The sequence below is a fragment of the Oncorhynchus masou genome, chromosome 31 (assembly GCF_036934945.1).
Source record: "Oncorhynchus masou masou isolate Uvic2021 chromosome 31, UVic_Omas_1.1, whole genome shotgun sequence".
Taxonomy (NCBI): domain Eukaryota; kingdom Metazoa; phylum Chordata; class Actinopteri; order Salmoniformes; family Salmonidae; genus Oncorhynchus; species Oncorhynchus masou.
Genome location: NC_088242.1, coordinates 39,545,339 through 39,566,840, shown reverse-complemented (window position 1 = coordinate 39,566,840; position 21,502 = coordinate 39,545,339). Strand labels below are relative to the sequence as shown.

The following is a 21,502-nucleotide window of genomic DNA, read 5'->3' as shown; positions in this document are numbered from 1 at the left end:
AACGAAAAACACAGAAGGAAACATGAAAAAAGGCCTGTCAGTAGGTAACACGCACTGGAAGGTATTGTAATGGTTGCTATTTAACTCTGAAGCTTGTTTGGATCAAACATAATTGGATTGGAAGCGGACATACCATTTCAGCAGCAGTCAGACTTGGTGTGCTTGGTCTACAACACAAAAAAGTTTGACAGAAGTCATATGCCACCCCCATTCCCTTCAACCTTGGCATTTGTCCTCCATCTGAAGGCAGACCGTAAGGCATCGCAAATCCAGTTGGATCCCTGGTTGTCATAGCCTGGGCAGGACATGAAGGACGTTGGTGAAGGTGCCCACATAGCAGTGAAGAGGGGTCATGGTGTCAGCCCCCAGAAAGCACACCAGGCCCCCGGGGAAGCTAGAGTATATACCAATGTGAGTGAAGTACAGTCCGGCAACCACGGGGTGCTCATGGCCCACCCTGTTATGCCATGCTTTGTAGTCCCCATTAAAGAACTCTTCACAGCCCTTGCATAGGATGCTTGGCTTGACTAGGTGAGGTCTATCGCCCAGTAGGTCTTTCAACTCACCTGCACCTTCAAATAGTGACGGCCCTCTCGGAAGCCCTGCTGTCTGATGGCGTTGAGGGTGGTGTCAGAGCGTGAGGGTTTCTCTGGGACTTCTTGCCAGGTTACTTACCCAAATCACCCTTAGGGGAGGTAATACGTTTCAGGTGGGTAGTGGCAGGGTCATCGACAACGTCAGAGGCATCTGAGTAAAACACACACTATACACATTGAGCAATTTGTTTCTTTTTCTAAAAGGTCTTTATTGAGAATAGGCACAATATTTCGGCATTCATCCCAATGCATCATCTTTTATGCACGAGCAATAAAAAAAGTTAGATTAATAATGAATTAAAACATTATTTTGCGATTTATAGTGGCACATAATATCATGTTTTCCATATTTCAATGGGTATCATATTGTAGCAAACGACGGGGCAGGGAAGCAAATCCGGATCGCTTGTGTGAAAGGCAAACATCCTACGCATCGCACCAATATGGTCAACCCACTTGCTGGGAATTGTAGCATGGCTCATATAGCAAGGATCACTATGCTGTCCTCTCTAAACGGGAAGGGACGTACCTCTGCTTTGACTACTCAGCCCTCACACGACCGGGTCACACATTCCGACAGCCTCACAGCCGCCATTTCACTTCTGACTCCAATGTAGTGAATGGCGGGGCAGGGAAGCAAACTCAGGTTGGTGACATGAAAGGCAAGCACCCTACGTATTGCACCAATAGAGTTAGCCCACTTGGTGGGAATTGTATCGGGCTCCTATAGTGAGGATCACTATAGGATGCTTTTAAATACGATTTCCGTTATGAACATGATTCTCAGGATTCCCCAGGATTCTCAATTTAGAAAACTAGTAGATTTTTGTTCAAATATACACTACTGTTGAAAAAGTTTGGGGTCACTTAGAATGTCCTTGTTTTTGAAAGAAAAGCACATTTCGTTGTCCATTAAAATAACATCAAATGTAGACATTGTTAATGTTGTAAATGTTGTATATTTGTTGTAAAGTACTATTGCAGCTGGAAACAGCTGATTTTTATTGAATATCTACATACAGTGGGCAAAAAAGTATTTAGTCAGCCACCAATTGTGCAAGTTCTCCCACTTAAAAAGATGAGAGGCCTGTAATTTTCATCATAGGTACACTTCAACTATGACAGACAAAATGAGAAAAAAAATCCAGAAAATCACATTGTAGGATTGTTTATGAATGTATTTGCGGAAAATAAGTATTTGGTCACCTACAAACAAGCAAGATTTCTGTATCTCACAGACCTGTAACTTCTTCTTTAAAAGGCTCCTCTGTCCTCCACTCGTTTCCTGTATTAATGGCACCTGTTTGAACTTGTTGTCAGTATGAAAGACACCTGTCCACAACCTCAAACAGTCATCCTCCAAACTCCACTATGGCCAAGACCAAAGATCTGTCAAAGGACACCAGAAACAAAATTGATTTTGGAGGTCGACACACTGAGAAGCTTATTGTAATTTAGATTCAAATGCATTAACATTTACATTTAAGTCATTTAGCAGACGCTCTTATCCAGAGCGACTTACAAATTGGTGAATTCACCTTCTGACATCCAGTGGAACAGCCACTTTACAATAGTGCATCTATATCATTTAAGGGGGGGTGAGAAGGATTACTTTATCCTATCCTAGGTATTCCTTAAAGAGGTGGGGTTTCAGGTGTCTCCGGAAGGTGGTGATTGACTCCGCTGTCCTGGCGTCGTGAGGGAGTTTGTTCCACCATTGGGGGGCCAGAGCAGCGAAGAGTTTTGACTGGGCTGAGCGGGAACTGTACTTCCTCAGTGGTAGGGAGGCGAGCAGGCCAGAGGTGGATGAACGCAGTGCCCTTGTTTGGGTGTAGGGCCTGATCAGAGCCTGGAGGTACTGCGGTGCCGTTCCCCTCACAGCTCCGTAGGCAAGCACCATGGTCTTGTAGCGGATGCGAGCTTCAACTGGAAGCCAGTGGAGAGAGCGGAGGAGCGGGGTGACGTGAGAGAACTTGGGAAGGTTGAACACCAGACGGGCTGCGGCGTTCTGGATGAGTTGTAGGGGTTTAATGGCACAGGCAGGGAGCCCAGCCATTAAGATACCGACCTGTAACTCACGACAGTAAAACAGGGACTGTAATGAGAAAAGTTAATACTGGTAATATATGGTCCCGTTTGTAAATGTACTTTCTAACATCCTGACCAAACTGGACACGGGCATGCATCCGAGTGCGCCATTGTGCGCACATTATTTTATTCAACCACACCAGAAGCGATTAGGACACGTAGGTTGAAATATCAAAATAAACTCTAAACCAATTATATTAATTTAGGGACAGGTCAAAAATCATTAAACATTTATGGCAATTTAGCTAGCTAGCTTGCTGTTGCTAGCTAATTTGTCCTGGGATGTAAACATTGGGTTGTTATTTTACCTTAAATGCACAAGGTCCTCTACCCCGACAATTAATCCAAAGATAAAACGCTAAACCAAAGTTATTTGTCATCGCTCCTCCATCCTTTTTCTTATTTGGACTGTATATGGCTTTTATTTGACTTTATATGGCGGTTGGCAACCAAATTTACAGCATTACTACAACGACCGGAGTGCGGACCTAAGTTCATCTTTCAATCACCCACGTGGGTATATGCTCCTAAAAACCATTGAGGCGATGGCACATGGGTATATGCTCCTAAATCGGACTTGCAGCGCGTTGAGTGCCACAAATAGAAGCAATTGGCCACGCAGACACTTGTGAGCAGTGTGGGTGCAATCATTGAATAACATGTACAGTTGAAGTCGGAAGTTTACATAGGCTTCGTTTGGTGTTAACATCTCTAGGGTAGGGGGCAGCATTTGGAATTTTGGATGAAAAGTTAAACAGCTTTCTACTCAGGCCCAAAAGATAGGATATGCATATAATTAGTAGTTTGGATAGAAAACACTCTAATGTTTCCAAAACTGTTAAAATACTGTCTGAGTATAACAGAACTGATTTGGCAGGCGAAAACATGAGAAAAATCCATTCAAGAAGTAGGATTTTTCTTTGGTTTTGTAGTTTTCTATTCAATGCCATTACAGTATCCATTGACTTAGGACTCTATTTGCAGTTCCTATCCCTTCCACTAGATGTCAACAGTTCCTATCCCTTCCACTAGATGTCAACAGTCTTTAGAAATAGTTTCAGGCTTGTATTCTTATGAGGGAGTAAGACCAGTCTGAACGAGTGGATCCTACCGTGTCGCAGAGCTTTTTCATGGCAAGTGCATTTCTTGTTTACCTTTTATATTGACAATGTTTTTGTCCGGGTGAAATATTATAGATCATTTAGGCTAAAAAAACAACCTGAGGATTGAATATAAACATTGTTTGACAAGTTTCTATGAACTTTACGGATACAATTTCAATTTTTTTGTCTGATTGTATTGACTGCGTTTGAGCCTGTGGATTACTGAAGAAAACGTGCCAACAAAACGGAGGTTTTTAGATATAAACAGACTTCATCGAACAAAAGGAACATTTATTGAGAAAATGAATGTCTTCTGATTGCCACCATATGAAGATCAAAGGTAAGGGACTAATTTTCTCTCTATTTCTGAGTTTTGTAACGATTCTGCTTGGCTGGTTACTGTTTGTAATAATTTGTCAACTGGGCTATGTTCTGGGCTCGGTATGTTCTGTGCTAGGTATGCTTTCGCCGAAAAGCATTTTATAAATATGACGCTGTGGTTGGATTAACAAGAAGTTCATCTTTAAACCTATGTAAAATATGTTTTGTTTTCTGAATTTTTATAATGAGCATTTCTGTAACTGAATTTGGCGCTCTGCAATCTCACTGGATGTTGGCCAGATGGGACGCACGCTCGCATCCCACGTACCCTAGAGAGGTTAACAAAAGGCTAAGCTGTGTTTTCCTATATTGCACTTGTGATTTCATGAATATAAATATTTGTAGTAATATTTATTGAATGTAGCGCTATGCTATTCAGCGGTTGTTGATGACACTTATCCCGTTAGTGGGATTGCAGCCATAACAAGTTAACGGACTTGCCTAGTTAAAAGGTAAAAAAAAAAGTGTCTCCACTGCCTCAGGGAAATGGTGGTCACACCAGATGCTGACTGGTTTTCTGATCCACGTCCCTACCTTTTTTAAAGGTATCTGTATACCCAGTCATGTGAAATCCATAGATTAGGGCCTAATGCATTTATTTCAATTGACTAATTTTCTTATATGAACTGTAACTGTAAATTGTTGCATGTTGCGTTTATATTTTTGTTCAGTATAGTATCAGAAAGAACATATTCTGCAGTTTATGACACTTTGTCAAATATCTCAAAATTCCAGGAGGTGCAGCTCTATTTCTGCCTCACCGCAGATAACACCAAACAGAGCCAACTTAGACAGTGATCCCAACTGCCATGGTGAGACAGGAGTCTAGGAGGGCTGGCATGGTTTGGGTAGAAAAAAGTGACGAGTTTGTGTGACATGCTGTACGATAGAGATTGTACTGTTGCTTATATGCGCACAGAAAACAAACAGTACGTGGGAAAGGCACACCCGTTAATTGAAATGCATTCCAGACGACTACCTCAAAGCTGGTTGAGAGAATTCCAAGAGTGTGCAAAGCTGTCATCAAGGCAAAAGGTGTCTACTTTCAAGAATCTCAAATATTTTGATTTGTTCAACACGTTTTTACTACATGTGTTATTTCATAGTTTTGATGTCTTTACTATTATCCTACAATGTAGAAAACAATAACAAAATAAAGGAATGAGGTGTCCCCAAACTTCTGACTGGTAAAACAGCTACTTTGAAAATAAATTACCAATAACTTCACGCTGTGAGATGTTAAGTTACACTAAAGCTAGCCTCATATGATATAAACAGAGATCAACCACAGACAACACGCACACAAATGGCCAGACAGAATCAGTGTTTAAACATCTTATTATACAGTGTACTTTCTATACATTACAACCCATCATAGGAATTGGGTTGATTTCATTTTTACAGGTAAACCAACAAATACTTGTGCTGAAGACATTCTCTCCTGTTAAAAGCTCCGTTCTTGTTAGCCCACTTTACTTGTGTTACGGATACAGGTATCCTGTGTATGTATTTATTTTCTCTCCTCCTCACAGGTGGCAATCATCATTCCCCAATCAGTCGCTAATCAGAAGACACACCTCCTCCTGTTTCCATTACCTTATCACATACCAAGATAAGTCACCCATGGGCATACATTACCCGTAGGAATACTTTGTATAAAAACACTAGTTAGAACTGGGCGAACCACCCACTGTATTTTTGGTTAGTTAGCTGTTGGTGAAGTAGGCTAGTCTAGCTTAGGGGTGTTTTTGAATACTTATTATTTCTTTCCTTGGATCGAGCTCAGCCCCTTATCCTGCTCCCCCCATTACCGTGTTTTTTCAAATAAATCATGAGTGTTTGACGGTAATTTAATTGTCTGTGGTTATTTCGTTCAGTCTTCCACTATTATAATTTGCATGAGTCATATTACAGGTCTCGCTAACCCCCCCCCCTCCCCTCCCTAGATTGTTGGGCCAAAAGAGATTCGTAACAACTTGTAAACATAATCATGTTTGATTCACCCCTGTTCTCTGGTTCTATATAAATTAACCACAATGGACATGGTTAATGTCACGTATCTGGCTATTTATAAAACATTTTGGAAAGGGGAGCAAAGACATGTCTTAACCCTCACTTCCAACACAGACACTTGGATACAAGAGACAACCTATTGTCTAGTTTGTTGGTGGTTTCAAACTGGTTGGTCTGATCACAGGACAGGACAACCCCTTCCTCTCAGCCTTGAGTGCCTAAACTAACGAACGGCACACACACAAAACCTACATAAAAAGTGCTTACATACAATGCAAGGTGACCACTTTTTTAATAAACCCCTCAGGACAAACCCCTTCATAAATCGCAGTTTTAAGTAGAGCTCGATGCAAACCACCCTACATCTAACTACAATATAGAATGGGGTCTAGAGAAGCGCGACTTTGATGTTGAGGTAACAGTGAACTAACAATGTTTATGCAGATTTAGCCTTGGGTTTACGGTGTTATCTACTGTATACCATGAGTGAAAAGACCATTTAAAAAAACTAACCACAACCAACAGATATCATTTCCTCTCAACCCCCCCGTTGGGTGTAAGTTCACTTGTTGTTTTCAGGGGACAATGGTAAGCCTTAACATCCATCAATTGACCACCGGCAGGACTGAGTTCCTAACATAAGCGTCTCTGACCACAATATGAAAGATTGTACGTGATGACGTACTGTATGTCCCTGAACAGAATACATTTTTCCATCACCAATGGAACTTCTTGAAAACTGTTGTCGGCAGCATTATTGAAAAGTTATCTTAAATGATCTCACAAATGCAATAAAACAAAGTTACATATTTAATGTCTAACACTCTCCTACAGAAATCAGACGGTACAGATATGGTCGTAAGTTTCTACCTAACGCTACAACACATATCAATCACAGACAACCCCCAAATAAAACTATTTCCTGCCAACTTAGTCTTAACATAACTACAGCCCCGCTCCCACACACACAAAATCAGTATCTCACAAAGCCTGTTTACAACCACGGGTAAAACCACCTGGTTATGTATTTTAATTACCACTGGACACCTCCCCATCATAAATCAAAAGGTGCGCAATTCAGTTTGACACAAACCACCGAACCACTGTGGCAGCCAGGGAAAGTGTTTTGCCCCACTTTACCCAACGCTTCAACATCCCAGGCTCTTTTTATTTTTTTTATTAACTTTATTGATCGGATTTCGTCAATCGGATGGGATTCAATCTTAGAATTGTGTATTTCAAAACTGAACATTTTATTCTGATCATTCAAAGTTGTAGTTGCATTTTTCAAAACTCCAAGGTAGTGTGATTAGGTTAGTTTTGATGCAGAACATCTGGAAAATCTTGATCCCACAGGAAGAGTAGATTCAGGGTGGATTTAGAAAAACTAAAACCAAGGATTTTAAATCAAAACATGGACATTCTTACATCTGAAAACCAAAGCTTACTAATTGTATTAAAAGATTTCATTGTTAAACTTATGGGTATAAGTCAGTTTTTATATTGAGAAGTGTCAAAAAAATGAATGTACTTGCGGCAGGGTAGCCTAGTGGTTAGAGTCTTGGACTAGTAACCAAAAGGTTGCAAGTTCAAAACTCCGAGCTGACAAGGTACAAATCTGTTGTTCTGCCCCTGAACAGGCAGTTAACCCATTGTTCCTAGGCCGTCATTAAAAATAAGAATTTGTTCTTAACTGACTTGCCTAGTAAAATAAAGGTAAAACATTTTTTTTAAACTTACCGTTACTTCTTTGCTGCGCAGGCTACACAGAGAAGTAGCACAAGCTGGTGAGGGAAACCGCTGGACTTGCACAAAATGGAATATAACGTTGTGTATGAAGTTCGGAATGACACAATTGCATGTGTACAACATCTAAAGACCTGCATCACGATACTGAGAGCGTGTTTCTAAAAGCACATATTTGGGTGTTTTTGGATATGCTTTTTGGATGCCCGCACACTGTACCACGAGCAATGAGGAAGTCTATCACGACTGGTAAGTTTCTCAAAAACAAGTAAAAATCACACACAAAAAAAAGTGTCTTCACCCTTTTATAACATGCCATTAACATAAAAAATACAGATTAGGTTGAAAAATAGCAACATTCTCCTTTACAGGTCTTCAACTCATAAAATGAACATTGATAATTTGACAAAAAGTGAGATCTACATGGAGCAAATGAGGGCCCAAATATCTAGCGAAGCTATTTCACACATAAGACAACAATATTTATTTTCCTATCTTAGATCAAGCACTAAAACACATTTCTCATCGGCATGTAGTCTGTGCTGTTTGGTTAGCCATCAAAAAATCTGCTCAAGTAAATGCTTTCATTTAATGTAACAAAGCCATTCCATATCCCAAACTGAACTTGAATTAACACAAGTAAATGAGAAACCATGCCTCTACAACAGATGGTGGAACACTAAATGAGAAGGCACATAATCATGTAATCATCCTAACATTACTGATGCACTGACCACATGGTCACAAAACAATAACAATTCTAAGATTGCATACTTCTGTAAAGTACAATTATGATATAGCTTATGATGAAAGTGTAAAATATGATTACATTTCAGTTAAACAATACCTAAAACAATTAGATTAGCAATTTTAAACCAAAGTTTAAAACTAAGTCCTGATCAAGAGAGCTGTTCCATCATATTATATCCATAATGTAAATACCTTTCACAGCCAAGATGCAACATTCACCCACCAAAAACCCTTGAGGGAACATCCCAACTGAACTGCAAAGCATAAATCACTGAAACTGAATACCTACATGTATTCATGAATATTCCTAGAACATAGAGTTGTGTACTCGTGTATGGCAGTCACTTTGACAATCCACCTATTTTCTCCATGAGGAACAGAATGTGCTCTTCCAGTTGATCAATCTGTGAAAGAGAAGGGGGTTCAAAACATGTTGGTTCTACACTTTGGGCAGAAGATGGTCCTTAACACTAGAACCGCCGGGCCGTGAGGCATACTAATCCAGGCCAATGTCGCACCCTTGTCGTGTCTATTTTAACAGTCTAATAAATCAATTTACTATACACCATCACAAAGAAACTCATCATTTCATTTAGGCAGGTCTTAAAAAACAATGTATTTCAAAAGAACAGCATATTTAAAATTATGTAACTAGTCTGTGCTTAGGCTATATGCTGCCACGACTGCTCATGTGTGTAACGCATGAAAGAGAGGTTATTCTACAAAAAAAGTGATCAAAATAGAACCCTTGAGTTGTTTGGCAAACGTAGGTGTTTCAGAAACCATAGAATCTGCTCTTTCCAATAGTTTTTTTTGCGATGAAGACTTCAATTTTTGGCAATTACACAAGGTGCATTGTTCAGACACAATTGATAATATTGTCAACCACCAGAATATTGTCTATTTAATCTTGCCTTTATGCTACTTATTATGTTTTTGTGTGGAATTAGTTTTGATATAGTTCAGGTGTTGAGTGTCCTCGTAAAACTGCTTATCACAAACTCTGCGGTATTGAAATTCTCACAACGTAAGTGTGTGAAAGACTTATTTAGGAAAAGTCAAGGACGGTGGGGGACATGACTAAAAATGGCAGCGATATTACAATTGTTAAATCACATGACGCTCAAAAGACCCATGTTCAAAAGACGTTGGCTGTTCTAGTGTTAAAAGAGCATAAGGTTCAATGAATGAGATTTCACAGAAACAAATCAAATCAGAAACAAGGGCCAAATAAATGGATAGCCAGCGCACAAAAATACATTTTACTGTACAGGTGCATCAAAGCTGGGACTGATAGACAGAAACTGAATGTCACCACTAGCCTTAATCACTGTTCTAGCCCGGCTACCACTCGGTACACTACCCTTCCCCCTAGAGACTACTGCCCTATGTACAACGTTATTAAATATTGGTCACTTTAATCATGTTTACATTCTGTTTTACCCACTTCACATGTATATACTGTATTCTAGTCATGGTTCATCCTATACAACTACTGCTGTACACAGCTTTTCTATTCATATACTGGTCATATTGTCTTACACTATTACAGTCGTGGCCAAAAGTTTTGAGAATGACAAATATTAATTTTCATAAAGTCTGCTGCCTCAGTGTCTTTAGATATTTTTGTCAGATGTTACTATGGAATACTGAAGTATAAATACAAGTATTTCATAAGTGTCAAAGGCTTTTAATTGACAATTACATGAAGTTGATGCAAAGAGTCAATATTTGCAGTGTTGACCCTTCTTTTCAAGACCTCTGCAATCCGCCCTGGCATGCTGTCAATTAACTTCTGGGCCACATCCTGACTGATGGCAGCCCATTCTTGTATAATCAATGCTTGGAGTTTGTAAGAATTTGTGGGTTTTTGTTTGTCCACCCACCTCTTGAGGATTGACCACAAGTTCTCAATGGGATTAAGGTTTGGGGAGTTCCCTGGCCATGAACCCAACATATTGATGTTTTATTCCCCGAGCCACTTAGTTATCACTTTTGCCTTATGGCAAGGTTCTCCATCATGCTGGAAAAGGCATTGTTCGTCACCAAACTGTACAAGGATGGTTGGGAGAAGATGCGCTCGGAGGATATGTTGGTACAATTATTTTCTCGTGGCTGTGTTCTTAGGCAAAATTGTGAGTGAGCCCACTCCCTTGGCTGAGAAGCAACCCCACACATGAATGGTCTCAGGATGCTTTACTGTTGGCATGACATAGGACTGATGGTCGCGCTCACCTTGTCTTCTCCGGACAAGCTTTTTTCCGGATGCCCCAAACAATCAGAAAGGTGATTCAGAGAAAATGACTTTACCCCAGTCCTCAGCAGTCCAATCCCTGTACCTTTTGCAGAATATCAGTCTGTCCCTGATGTTTTTCCTGGAGAGAAGTGGCTTATTTGCTGCCCTTCTTGACACCAGGCCATCCTCCAAAAGTCTTCGCCTCACTGTGCGTGCAGATGCACTCACACCTGCCTGCTGCCATTCCTGAGCAAGAACTGTACTGGCGGTGCCCCGATTCCGCAGCTGAATCAACTTTAGGAGACGGTCCTTGAGCTTGCTGGACTTTCTTGGGCGCCCCGAAGCCTTCTTCACAACAATTGAACCGCTCTCCTTGAAGTTCTTGATGATCCGATAAATGGTCGATTTAGGTGCAATCTTACTGGCAGCAATATCCTTGCCTGTGAAGCCCTTTTTGTGCAAAGCAATGATGACGGCATGTGTTTCCTTGCAGGTAACCATGGTTGACAGAGGAAGAACAATGATTCCAAGCACCACCCTCCTTTTGAAGCATCCAGTCTGTTATTTGAACTCAATCAGCATGACAGAGTGATCTCCAGCCTTGTCCTCGTCAACACTCACACCTGTGTTAACGAGAGAATCACTGACATGTCAGCTGGTCCTTTTGTGGCAGGGCTGAAATGCAGGGAAAATGTTTATTTGGGATTCAGTTCATTTGCATGGCAAAGAGGGACTTTGCAATTAATTGCAACTCATCTTCGCCTCACTGTGCGTGAAAGGTTCTGGGTTGGAGCGAGCGGTCGCATCTACACTTCGGTCCGCAGGTAGTATAACCTTTCATTACATTTTCATTACATTTCATTATAGTACAACGGCTTGATTTGTCTAATCTTAGCAATTTCTTAGCTAGCTACATAGCCGTCTTTGTATCAAAGATAATTGCGTAATTATCGTATTTCGTCGTCCTAACGTAGTCTACACTGCTATCTGCCCAGCAGCTAGCTAAGCAACTAGCTAACGTCTAAGACAATTGTGTAGTCTAGAGCGATTTTCTAGGTTAGCTAGCCAGCTATTGTCGTTCTTTTAACGTAACGTAACGCAATCAACACTGCTAGCTAGCCAGCTAGCCCCCGAATAGCAGCACTGTAGAAACTATTACAGTACAACGGTTTGATTTGTTTGATCGTAGCTAGCTAGCTACATAGCCGTCTTTGTATCTAAGACAATTGTGTAGTCTAGAGCGATTTTCTAGGTTAGCTAGCCAGCTATTGTCGTTCTTTTAACGTAACGTAACGCAATCAACACTGCTAGCTAGCCAGCTAGCCCCCGACTAGCAGCACTGTAGAAACTATTACAGTACAACGGTTTGATTTGTTTTATCGTAGCTAGCTAGCTACATAGCCGTCTTTGTTCTAAGACAATTGTGTAGTCTAGAGCAATTTTCTAGGTTAGCTAGCCAGCTATTGTCGTTCTTTTAACGTAACGTAACGCAATCTACACTGCTAGCTAGCTAGCCCCAAATAGCAGCACTGTAGAAACTATTCACTCGACGGAACGACTTGATTAGTGTAGTGTCAACATCGCAGCCACTGCCAGCTAGCCTACTCCAGCAGTACTGTATCATTTCAATCATTTTAGTAAATAAGATTCTTGCTACGTAAGCTTAACTTTCTGAACATTCGAGACGTGTAGTCCACTTGTCATTCCAATCTCCTTTGCATTAGCGTAGCCTCTTCTGTAGCCTGTCAACTATGTGTCTATCTATCCCTGTTCTCTCCTCTCTGCACAGACCATACAAACGCTCCACACCGCGTGGCCGCGCCACCCTAATCTGGTGGTCCCAGCGCGCACGACCCACGTGGAGTTCCAGGTCTCCGGTAGCCTCTGGAACTGCCGATCTGCGGCCAACAAGGCAGAGTTCATCTCAGCCTATGCCTCCCTCCAGTCCCTCGACTTCTTGGCACTGACGGAAACATGGATCACCACAGATAACACTGCTACTCCTACTGCTCTCTCTTCGTCCGCCCACGTGTTCTCGCACACCCCGAGAGCTTCTGGTCAGCGGGGTGGTGGCACCGGGATCCTCATCTCTCCCAAGTGGTCATTCTCTCTTTCTCCCCTTACCCATCTGTCTATCGCCTCCTTTGAATTCCATGCTGTCACAGTTACCAGCCCTTTCAAGCTTAACATCCTTATCATTTATCGCCCTCCAGGTTCCCTCGGAGAGTTCATCAATGAGCTTGATGCCTTGATAAGCTCCTTTCCTGAGGACGGCTCACCTCTCACAGTCCTGGGCGACTTTAACCTCCCCACGTCTACCTTTGACTCATTCCTCTCTGCCTCCTTCTTTCCACTCCTCTCCTCTTTTGACCTCACCCTCTCACCTTCCCCCCTACTCACAAGGCAGGCAATACGCTCGACCTCATCTTTACTAGATGCTGTTCTTCCACTAACCTCATTGCAACTCCCCTCCAAGTCTCCGACCACTACCTTGTATCCTTTTCCCTCTCGCTCTCATCCAACACTTCCCACACTGCCCCTACTCGGATGGTATCGCGCCGTCCCAACCTTCGCTCTCTCTCCCCCGCTACTCTCTCCTCTTCCATCCTATCATCTCTTCCCTCTGCTCATACCTTCTCCAACCTATCTCCTGATTCTGCCTCCTCAACCCTCCTCTCTTCCCTTTCTGCATCCTTTGACTCTCTATGTCCCCTATCCTCCAGGCCGGCTCGGTCCTCCCCTCCCGCTCCGTGGCTCGACGACTCATTGCGAGCTCACAGAACAGAGCTCCGGGCAGCCGAGCGGAAATGGAGGAAAACTCGCCTCCCTGCGGACCTGGCATCCTTTCACTCCCTCCTCTCTACATTTTCCTCCTCTGTCTCTGCTGCTAAAGCCACTTTCTACCACTCTAAATTCCAAGCATCTGCCTCTAACCCTAGGAAGCTCTTCGCCACCTTCTCCTCCCTCCTGAATCCTCCTCCCTCTCTGCAGATGACTTCGTCAACCATTTTGAAAAGAAGGTCGACGACATCCGATCCTCGTTTGCTAAGTCAAAGACACCACTGGTTCTGCTCACACTGCCCTACCCTGTGCTCTGACCTCTTTCTCCCCTCTCTCTCCAGATGAAATCTCGCATTCTTGTGACGGCCGGCCGCCCAACAACCTGCCCGCTTGACCCTATCCCCTCCTCTCTTCTCCAGACCATTTCCGGAGACCTTCTCCCTTACCTCACCTCGCTCATCAACTCATCCCTGACCGCTGGCTACGTCCCTTCCGTCTTCAAGAGAGCGAGAGTTGCACCCCTTCTGAAAAAACCTACACTCGATCCCTCCGATGTCAACAACTACAGACCAGTATCCCTTCTTTCTTTTCTCTCCAAAACTCTTGAACGTGCCGTCCTTGGCCAGCTCTCCCGCTATCTCTCTCAGAATGACCTTCTTGATCCAAATCAGTCAGGTTTCAAGACTAGTCATTCAACTGAGACTGCTCTTCTCTGTATCACGGAGGCGCTCCGCACTGCTAAAGCTAACTCTCTCTCCTCTGCTCTCATCCTTCTAGACCTATCGGCTGCCTTCGATACTGTGAACCATCAGATCCTCCTCTCCACCCTCTCCGAGTTGGGCATCTCCGGCGCGGCCCACGCTTGGATTGCGTCCTACCTGACAGGTCGCTCCTACCAGGTGGCGTGGCGAGAATCTGTCTCCTCGCCACGCGCTCTCACCACTGGTGTCCCCCAGGGCTCTGTTCTAGGCCCTCTCCTATTCTCGCTATACACCAAGTCACTTGGCTCTGTCATAACCTCACATGGTCTCTCCTATCATTGCTATGCAGACGACACACAATTAATCTTCTCCTTTCCCCCTTCTGATGACCAGGTGGCGAATCGCATCTCTGCATGTCTGGCAGACATATCAGTGTGGATGACGGATCACCACCTCAAGCTGAACCTCGGCAAGACGGAGCTGCTCTTCCTCTCCCGGGGAAGGACTGCCCGTTCCATGATCTCGCCATCACGGTTGACAACTCCATTGTGTCCTCCTCCCAGAGCGCTAAGAACCTTGGCGTGATCCTGGACAACACCCTGTCGTTCTCAACCAACATCATGGCGGTGGCCCGTTCCTGTAGGTTCATGCTCTACAACATCCGCAGAGTACGACCCTGCCTCACACAGGAAGCGGCGCAGGTCCTAATCCAGGCACTTGTCATCTCCCGTCTGGATTACTGCAACTCGCTGTTGGCTGGGCTCCCTGCCTGTGCCATTAAACCCCTACAACTCATCCAGAACGCCGCAGCCCGTCTGGTGTTCAACCTTCCCAAGTTCTCTCACGTCACCCCGCTCCTCCGCTCTCTCCACTGGCTTCCAGTTGAAGCTCGCATCCGCTACAAGACCATGGTGCTTGCCTACGGAGCTGTGAGGGGAACGGCACCGCAGTACCTCCAGGCTCTGATCAGGCCCTACACCCAAACAAGGGCACTGCGTTCATCCACCTCTGGCCTGCTCGCCTCCCTACCACTGAGGAAGTACAGTTCCCGCTCAGCCCAGTCAAAACTGTTCGCTGCTCTGGCCCCCCAATGGTGGAACAAACTCCCTCACGACGCCAGGACAGCGGAGTCAATCACCACCTTCCGGAGACACCTGAAACCCCACCTCTTCAAGGAATACCTAGGATAGGATAAGTAATCCTTCTCACCCCCCCCCTTAAATGATTTAGATGCACTATTGTAAAGTGGCTGTTCCACTGGATGTCAGAAGGTGAATTCACCAATTTGTAAGTCGCTATGGATAAGAGCGTCTGCTAAATGACTTAAATGTAAATGTAATCTTCATAACATTCGGGAGTATATGCAAATTGCCACCATACATACTGAGGCAGCAGACTGTGAAAATAAATGTGTCATTCAACACTTTTGGCCACGACTGTACAGTGCATTTGGAAAGTATTCAGACCCCTTCCCCTTTTCCACATTTTGTTACATTACAGCCTTATTCTAAAATGGATTTAAATTTTTTTTAAAGGCCTCAATCTACACACACACACACACACACACTACCCCATAATGACAAAGCGAAATTCTTGCAGGAAGAGACTTGGTGGTTCCAAACTTATTCCATGTAAGAATGGAGGCCAGTGTGTTCTTGGGGACCTTCAATGCTGCAGAAATGTCTTGGTACCCTTACCCAGATCTGTTCCACGACACAATCCTGTCTTGTAGCTCTGTGAACAATTCCTATAACCTTATGGCTAGGTTTTTGCTTTGACATGCACTGTCAACTGTGTGACCTCTCACCTCCACAGCCAGTAGTGCCATTCCACAGCTGGTAATTTCATGTAAGATGGTCATTTTCACCCCCCCCCCCCATTTAATCAATTTTAGAATAATAACAAAATGTGGAAAAAGTCAAGGTCTCTGACATTGCTCGTTCTGATATTTCCTAATTTCTTAATTTTTGGGAAGACTGTGTTTATTGCACTGTTGGTTCTAGAAACACTCATTTCAATGTACCTGCAAATTTGTGTACACGGCCAATAAACTTCGATTTCATTGAACAAAATAAATCAAATTCTGTAGCCCTATTTTGAGAGTAAAATATAGCAACAATCTTTTTTGGATGTGTCAGATTAAACAATGTATTTATTTACTTGAATCATATCATCTCATTAGCACTGTGAATTACTTTATAAGTAATTTTTCTACTGCGTGACAAAGTAACAATTACTGTGTGACCAAATCATGGCCTGGTGCCGCCACCTGAATATGTTAGTAGCAATAGTAGAAAAATGTGTTTCACCTTTTGCACCAAGTCCCGGCAGCAGCATGGAGAGGCATAATCTGGAGAACAAATACTGGAGTCAGTGCTTAACCAACAGCTAGGTAAAGTATGCCAATAATGTGTCAAAGTGAGCAAGTAAGCAGTATCTGATGAGTCATTTGGACATACCATTCACACTTTTTGAGCAAATTAGGCTCTGTGGTTCCTTGGGTTCAGTATTCGTCGTGGCAGCATAATCTGAAAATACACAAGATTTATATATACAGCTCATCTAAAAGGCTTAATGTGCAATATTTAATTAGAAGATACTACAAACACAATGAGCAAGATACAAAAAACAAACAAATGGTTACATTGCCCAAGACATCGCCACAGTGCGGTGATCCTGGAGCAGTATAGGGGTTAAGTGCCTTGCTGAAGAGCACAACAGCAGGAAATGCCATCTATGATACCTAGAATAGCACCAGATTTTCCTGTCACACATGGGATTCGAACTGGAAACCGTCCAGTTATAGGCCTTTCTAACCTCTAGGCTCCCTGCCACACACTACAATATCCCTTTGATACTGTCTATTAGTACCATAAGAACACGGATATCTGAACTGACACACCAGTTACTGGAGCTGTGGCCGGCGTGACTGGAGCTGTGGCCGGCGTGACTGGAGCTGTGGCCGGCGTGACTGGAGCTGTGGCCGGCGTGACTGGAGCTGTGGCCGGCGTGACTGGAGCTGTGGCCGGCGTGACTGGAGCTGTGGCCGGCGACTGGAGCTGGCCGGCGTGACTGGAGCTGTGGCCGGCGTGACTGGAGCTGTGGCCGGCGTGACTGGAGCTGTGGCCGGCGTGACTGGAGCTGTGGCCGGCGTGACTGGAGCTGTGGCCGGCGTGACTGGAGCTGTGGCCGGCGTGACTGGAGCTGTGGCCGGCGTGACTGGAGCTGTGGCCGGCGTGACTGGAGCTGTGGCCAGCGTGACTGGAGCTGTGGCGTTGATGGGGGTCTTGGTCTGGCCTGGCTCCTGTCTGCGGGTCTTGGCGCTGCCAGTTTGTGTGCTCTGCAGCCCCTCTAGGATCATAGTGTTGAGGTGGCCCCCGCCTCGCTCTATTTGCAGGGTGACTGACAACAGGTTGGAGTTGCCATCAAAGTCCTGGACTGAGGCCAGCACGCCGTCACTCAGCAGGGCACTGAAAAGCTCCAGGACCTCTACGGGCCACACTGACGGGAAATGCTCCTTACCTACAGCAGGGCCAGGGCCAAACAGACAGACATGACACAGACTGACAGGTATCATCTCAGAGCACTTGTTAAATACAGGGATGAAGACTCAGAAACAAGACGAATCAGTCACACAGGCAGCTGACAGGAAGACACAAGTCATAGATCATATCCCTCTTTATCAACAGAAAATGAGTGCCACAGAAACTAGACAGACCAGTCACACAGACATAGATCACATCTCAAAGTGCTCATACAGGCCCAGACAGACACAACGGGACAAGATCACAGCTTACAGGGCTAGGCATTAACTTCAGACTGTGCAGTTGACTTCTGCCTTGTGTGGCCCCTCTTACCTGTGAGGGCACAGCGGGCAATCTGGAAAGGGAGCTCCAGGAACTCTGTGGGGATGGGCAGAATGCTGGCGAAGGGGAGCTTCTCGGAGTTGCCATAGTCAGCATAGATAACACTGGCCTCAGTCTCTGTGGTCTCCAGGAACACGGCTCTGTACCAATTCTTATCACCTGCGGTGTGAAACAACAATAGCTCTCCTCATCTAGAGGAATGTGGTCCACATGTACAGCGCCACTGAGATTGTGTACAAAAATGAGGGATTGAGCCAACCGTTGACAGTTGATGGACAACAGATGACTGTCCATAAAAAAACTCACAATATGTTTGCCTTTGTACCGTATGCAGCTCATCCAAAAATAGTTGACTTGAACAACTTTTGAAGGACAAAAAGAGAATTAATTCATATTCGATTTCATCCATGTTCATGTGGCTATAGTCAAAAGGAATGTGTAGTCCACATTTCATACAATCAGGTCAGTACTTCCACACACTAATGGCCATTGTTTTCAGGCTGGTTGTATTGGTGCTAGCTAGGTACCGAGCTTGCTACCCCAGAAGTCCAACAAATGATGCAGACGCGGTATTGTAAACACATCGTTCCTGGCCGGTGGTTGCATAGCTTTGACTGTGCTACTGTATCTTTTTTAACATGCAAAGACCCAATCGGCGTTCCATAGTATGTATGTTGTGAAGCTAATAGCAGTGACGCTATTACTGTGTAACTCCGGTAGGGCAAAATCTGAAAAATAGCGCACTTGGTAGTGTGTAACGGTGCTCGACCAGTCGGCAAAAGCCAACATCATTCACGACAGAGAACGGTTGATTGTCAACGGCAATGAATTCCATTATCTTCGCTTTAATGGATTTCGCCTTTGAGTTGTCTCGCTGAAATTGTCTTACTCTTACAAATGACTGCATGACTTGTTGACTGCTCGATCCACACAACAGACATTGTGGGCTACGTTAGGAATGCTGTGTTGCACATGTAGCGCAAAATTTTACGTGGCGTTCTTATGTCATGTACCTATATTAAATAGGTATGCAAGGTAGCTTCAACATCGGTTTTTAAAAATTGGCATTAAACTAGACATCAGCCGATACAGATGTTGGCATTTTTAGCTAATATCGGACGATTCTCGATATGTTCACCGATATATCGTGCATCCCTACTTTACATGTGTGTACATACTGAACAAAAAATATAAATGGAACATGTAAAGTGATGGTCCCATGTTCCATGACCAGAAATGAACCTTTCAGCAGGACAAAAACCTAAAACATAAGGCCAAACATACGCAATAATTGCTGACCAAGACAAGATTGAATGTTCCTGAGTGGCCCAGTTACAGTTGACTTAAATTGGCATGAAAATCTACAGCAACACTTCAAGGGCTGTCTAGCAATGATCAACAACCAACTTGACAGAGCTTGATTTTTTTTACAAGGAATAATATGCAAATATTGTACAATCCAGGCGTGCAAAGCTCTTAGAAACTCAGAAAAACGTACCGCTATAATCACTGCCAAAAGTGATTCTAACATATTGACTCAGGGGTGTGAATACTTACAGCGCCAGTCAAAAGTTTGGACACACTCATTCAAGGGGTATTTTTTTTTTATTTTTTTTACTATTTTCTACATTGTAGAATAATAGCGAAGACATCAACACTATGAAATAACACATGGAATCATGTAGTAACCAAAATATATTTGATATTCTTCACCCTTTAGTCACCCTTTACAGCTTTGCGCACTCTTGTCTCTCCCAACCAGCTTCATGAGGTAGTCACCTTGAATGCATTGTTAAAAGTTAATTTGTTAATTTCTTTCCTTCTTAATGCGTTTGAGCCAGTTGTGTGTGACATGGTAGGGTTGGTATACCGAAGGTAGCCCTATTTGACAAAAGTCCATATTATGGCAAGGAACAGCTCAAGCAAGCAAAGTGAAACGACAGTCCATCATTACTTTAAGACATGGTCAGTCAATCCGGAACATTTCAAGTTTGTACATTTTCAACTTTGTAAGTTCCTTCAAGTGCAGTTGCAAAAAACCATTAAGCACTATGATGAAACTGGCTCTCATGAGGACAGCCACAGAAATGGAAGACTCAGAGATTCCTCTGCTACAGAGGATAAGTTCATTACAGTTAACTGCAGCTCAGATTGCAGGCCAAATAAATGCTTCACAGAGTTCAAGTAACAGCACATCTCAAAATCAACTGTTCAGAGGAGATTGTGTGAATCCGGCCTTTATGTTGGAATTGCTGCAAAGAAACCACTACTAAAGGACACCAAGAAAAGGAGACTTGCTTGGACACGAGCAATGGACATTAGACCAGTGGAAATCTGTCCACTGATCTGGAGTCCAAATGTGAGATTTTTGGTACCAACCGTGGTGTCATTGTGAGACGCAGAGTAGGTGAATGGATGAGCTCAGTGGTGTTATGGTGTGTGGGTGCTTAGCTGGTGACGGTGTCTGTGATATACACTGCTCAAAAAAATAAAGGGAACACTAAAATAACACATCCTAGATCTGAATGAATACTTATTAAATACTTTTTTCTTTACATAGTGTAATGTGCTGACAAGAAAATCCCAAAAATTATCAATGGAAATCAAATTTATCAACCCATGGAGGTCTGGATTTGGAGTCACACTCAAAATTAAAGTGGAAAACCACACTACAGGCTGATCCAACTTTGATGTAATGTCCTTAAAACAAGTCAAAATTATGCTCAGCAGTGTGTGTGGCCTCCACGTGCCTGTATGACCTCCCTACAATGCCTGGGCATGCTCCTGATGAGGTGACGGATGGTCTCCTGAGGGATCTCTTCCCAGACCTGGACTAAAGCATCCGCCAACTCCTGGACAGTCCGTGGTGCAACGTGGCGTTGGTGGATGGAGCGAGACATGATGTCCCAGATGTGCTCAATTGGATTCAGGTCTGGGGAACGGGCGGGCCAGTCCATAGCATCAATGCCTTCCTCTTGCAGGGACTGCTGACACACTCCAGCCACATGAGGTCTAGCATTGTCTTGCATTAGGAGGAACCCAGGGCCAACCGCACCAGCATATGGTCTCACAAGGGGTCTGAGGATCTCATCTCGGTACCTAATGGCAGTCAGGCTACCTCTGGCGAGCACATGGAGGGCTGTGCGGCACATGCACGTTTGTGGTCTGCTGGAGGTCATTTTGCAGGGCTCTGGCAGTGCTCCTCCTGCTCCTCCTTGCACAAAGGCGGAGGTAGCGGTCC

The 21,502-nt window shown here is 43.8% G+C and overlaps 1 protein-coding gene across 1 annotated transcript in view; it reads right to left on the bottom strand.

Moving 5' to 3' along the window:
* Positions 1-8,521: 8,521 nt before the first annotated feature.
* tdrd1 (tudor domain containing 1) overlaps positions 8,522-21,502 on the bottom strand; it is a 90,737-nt gene continuing 77,756 nt past the window's right edge. Inside the window, exons 22-26 of the mRNA XM_064950951.1 lie at positions 18,253-18,420; positions 17,588-17,917; positions 16,855-16,929; positions 16,705-16,745; positions 8,522-9,081 (exon numbers count right to left, since the gene is read on the bottom strand). Coding sequence (XP_064807023.1) covers positions 9,019-9,081; positions 16,705-16,745; positions 16,855-16,929; positions 17,588-17,917; positions 18,253-18,420 — 677 coding nt within the window. The 3' untranslated portion in view covers positions 8,522-9,018. The remainder of the gene's footprint in view (positions 9,082-16,704; positions 16,746-16,854; positions 16,930-17,587; positions 17,918-18,252; positions 18,421-21,502) is intronic.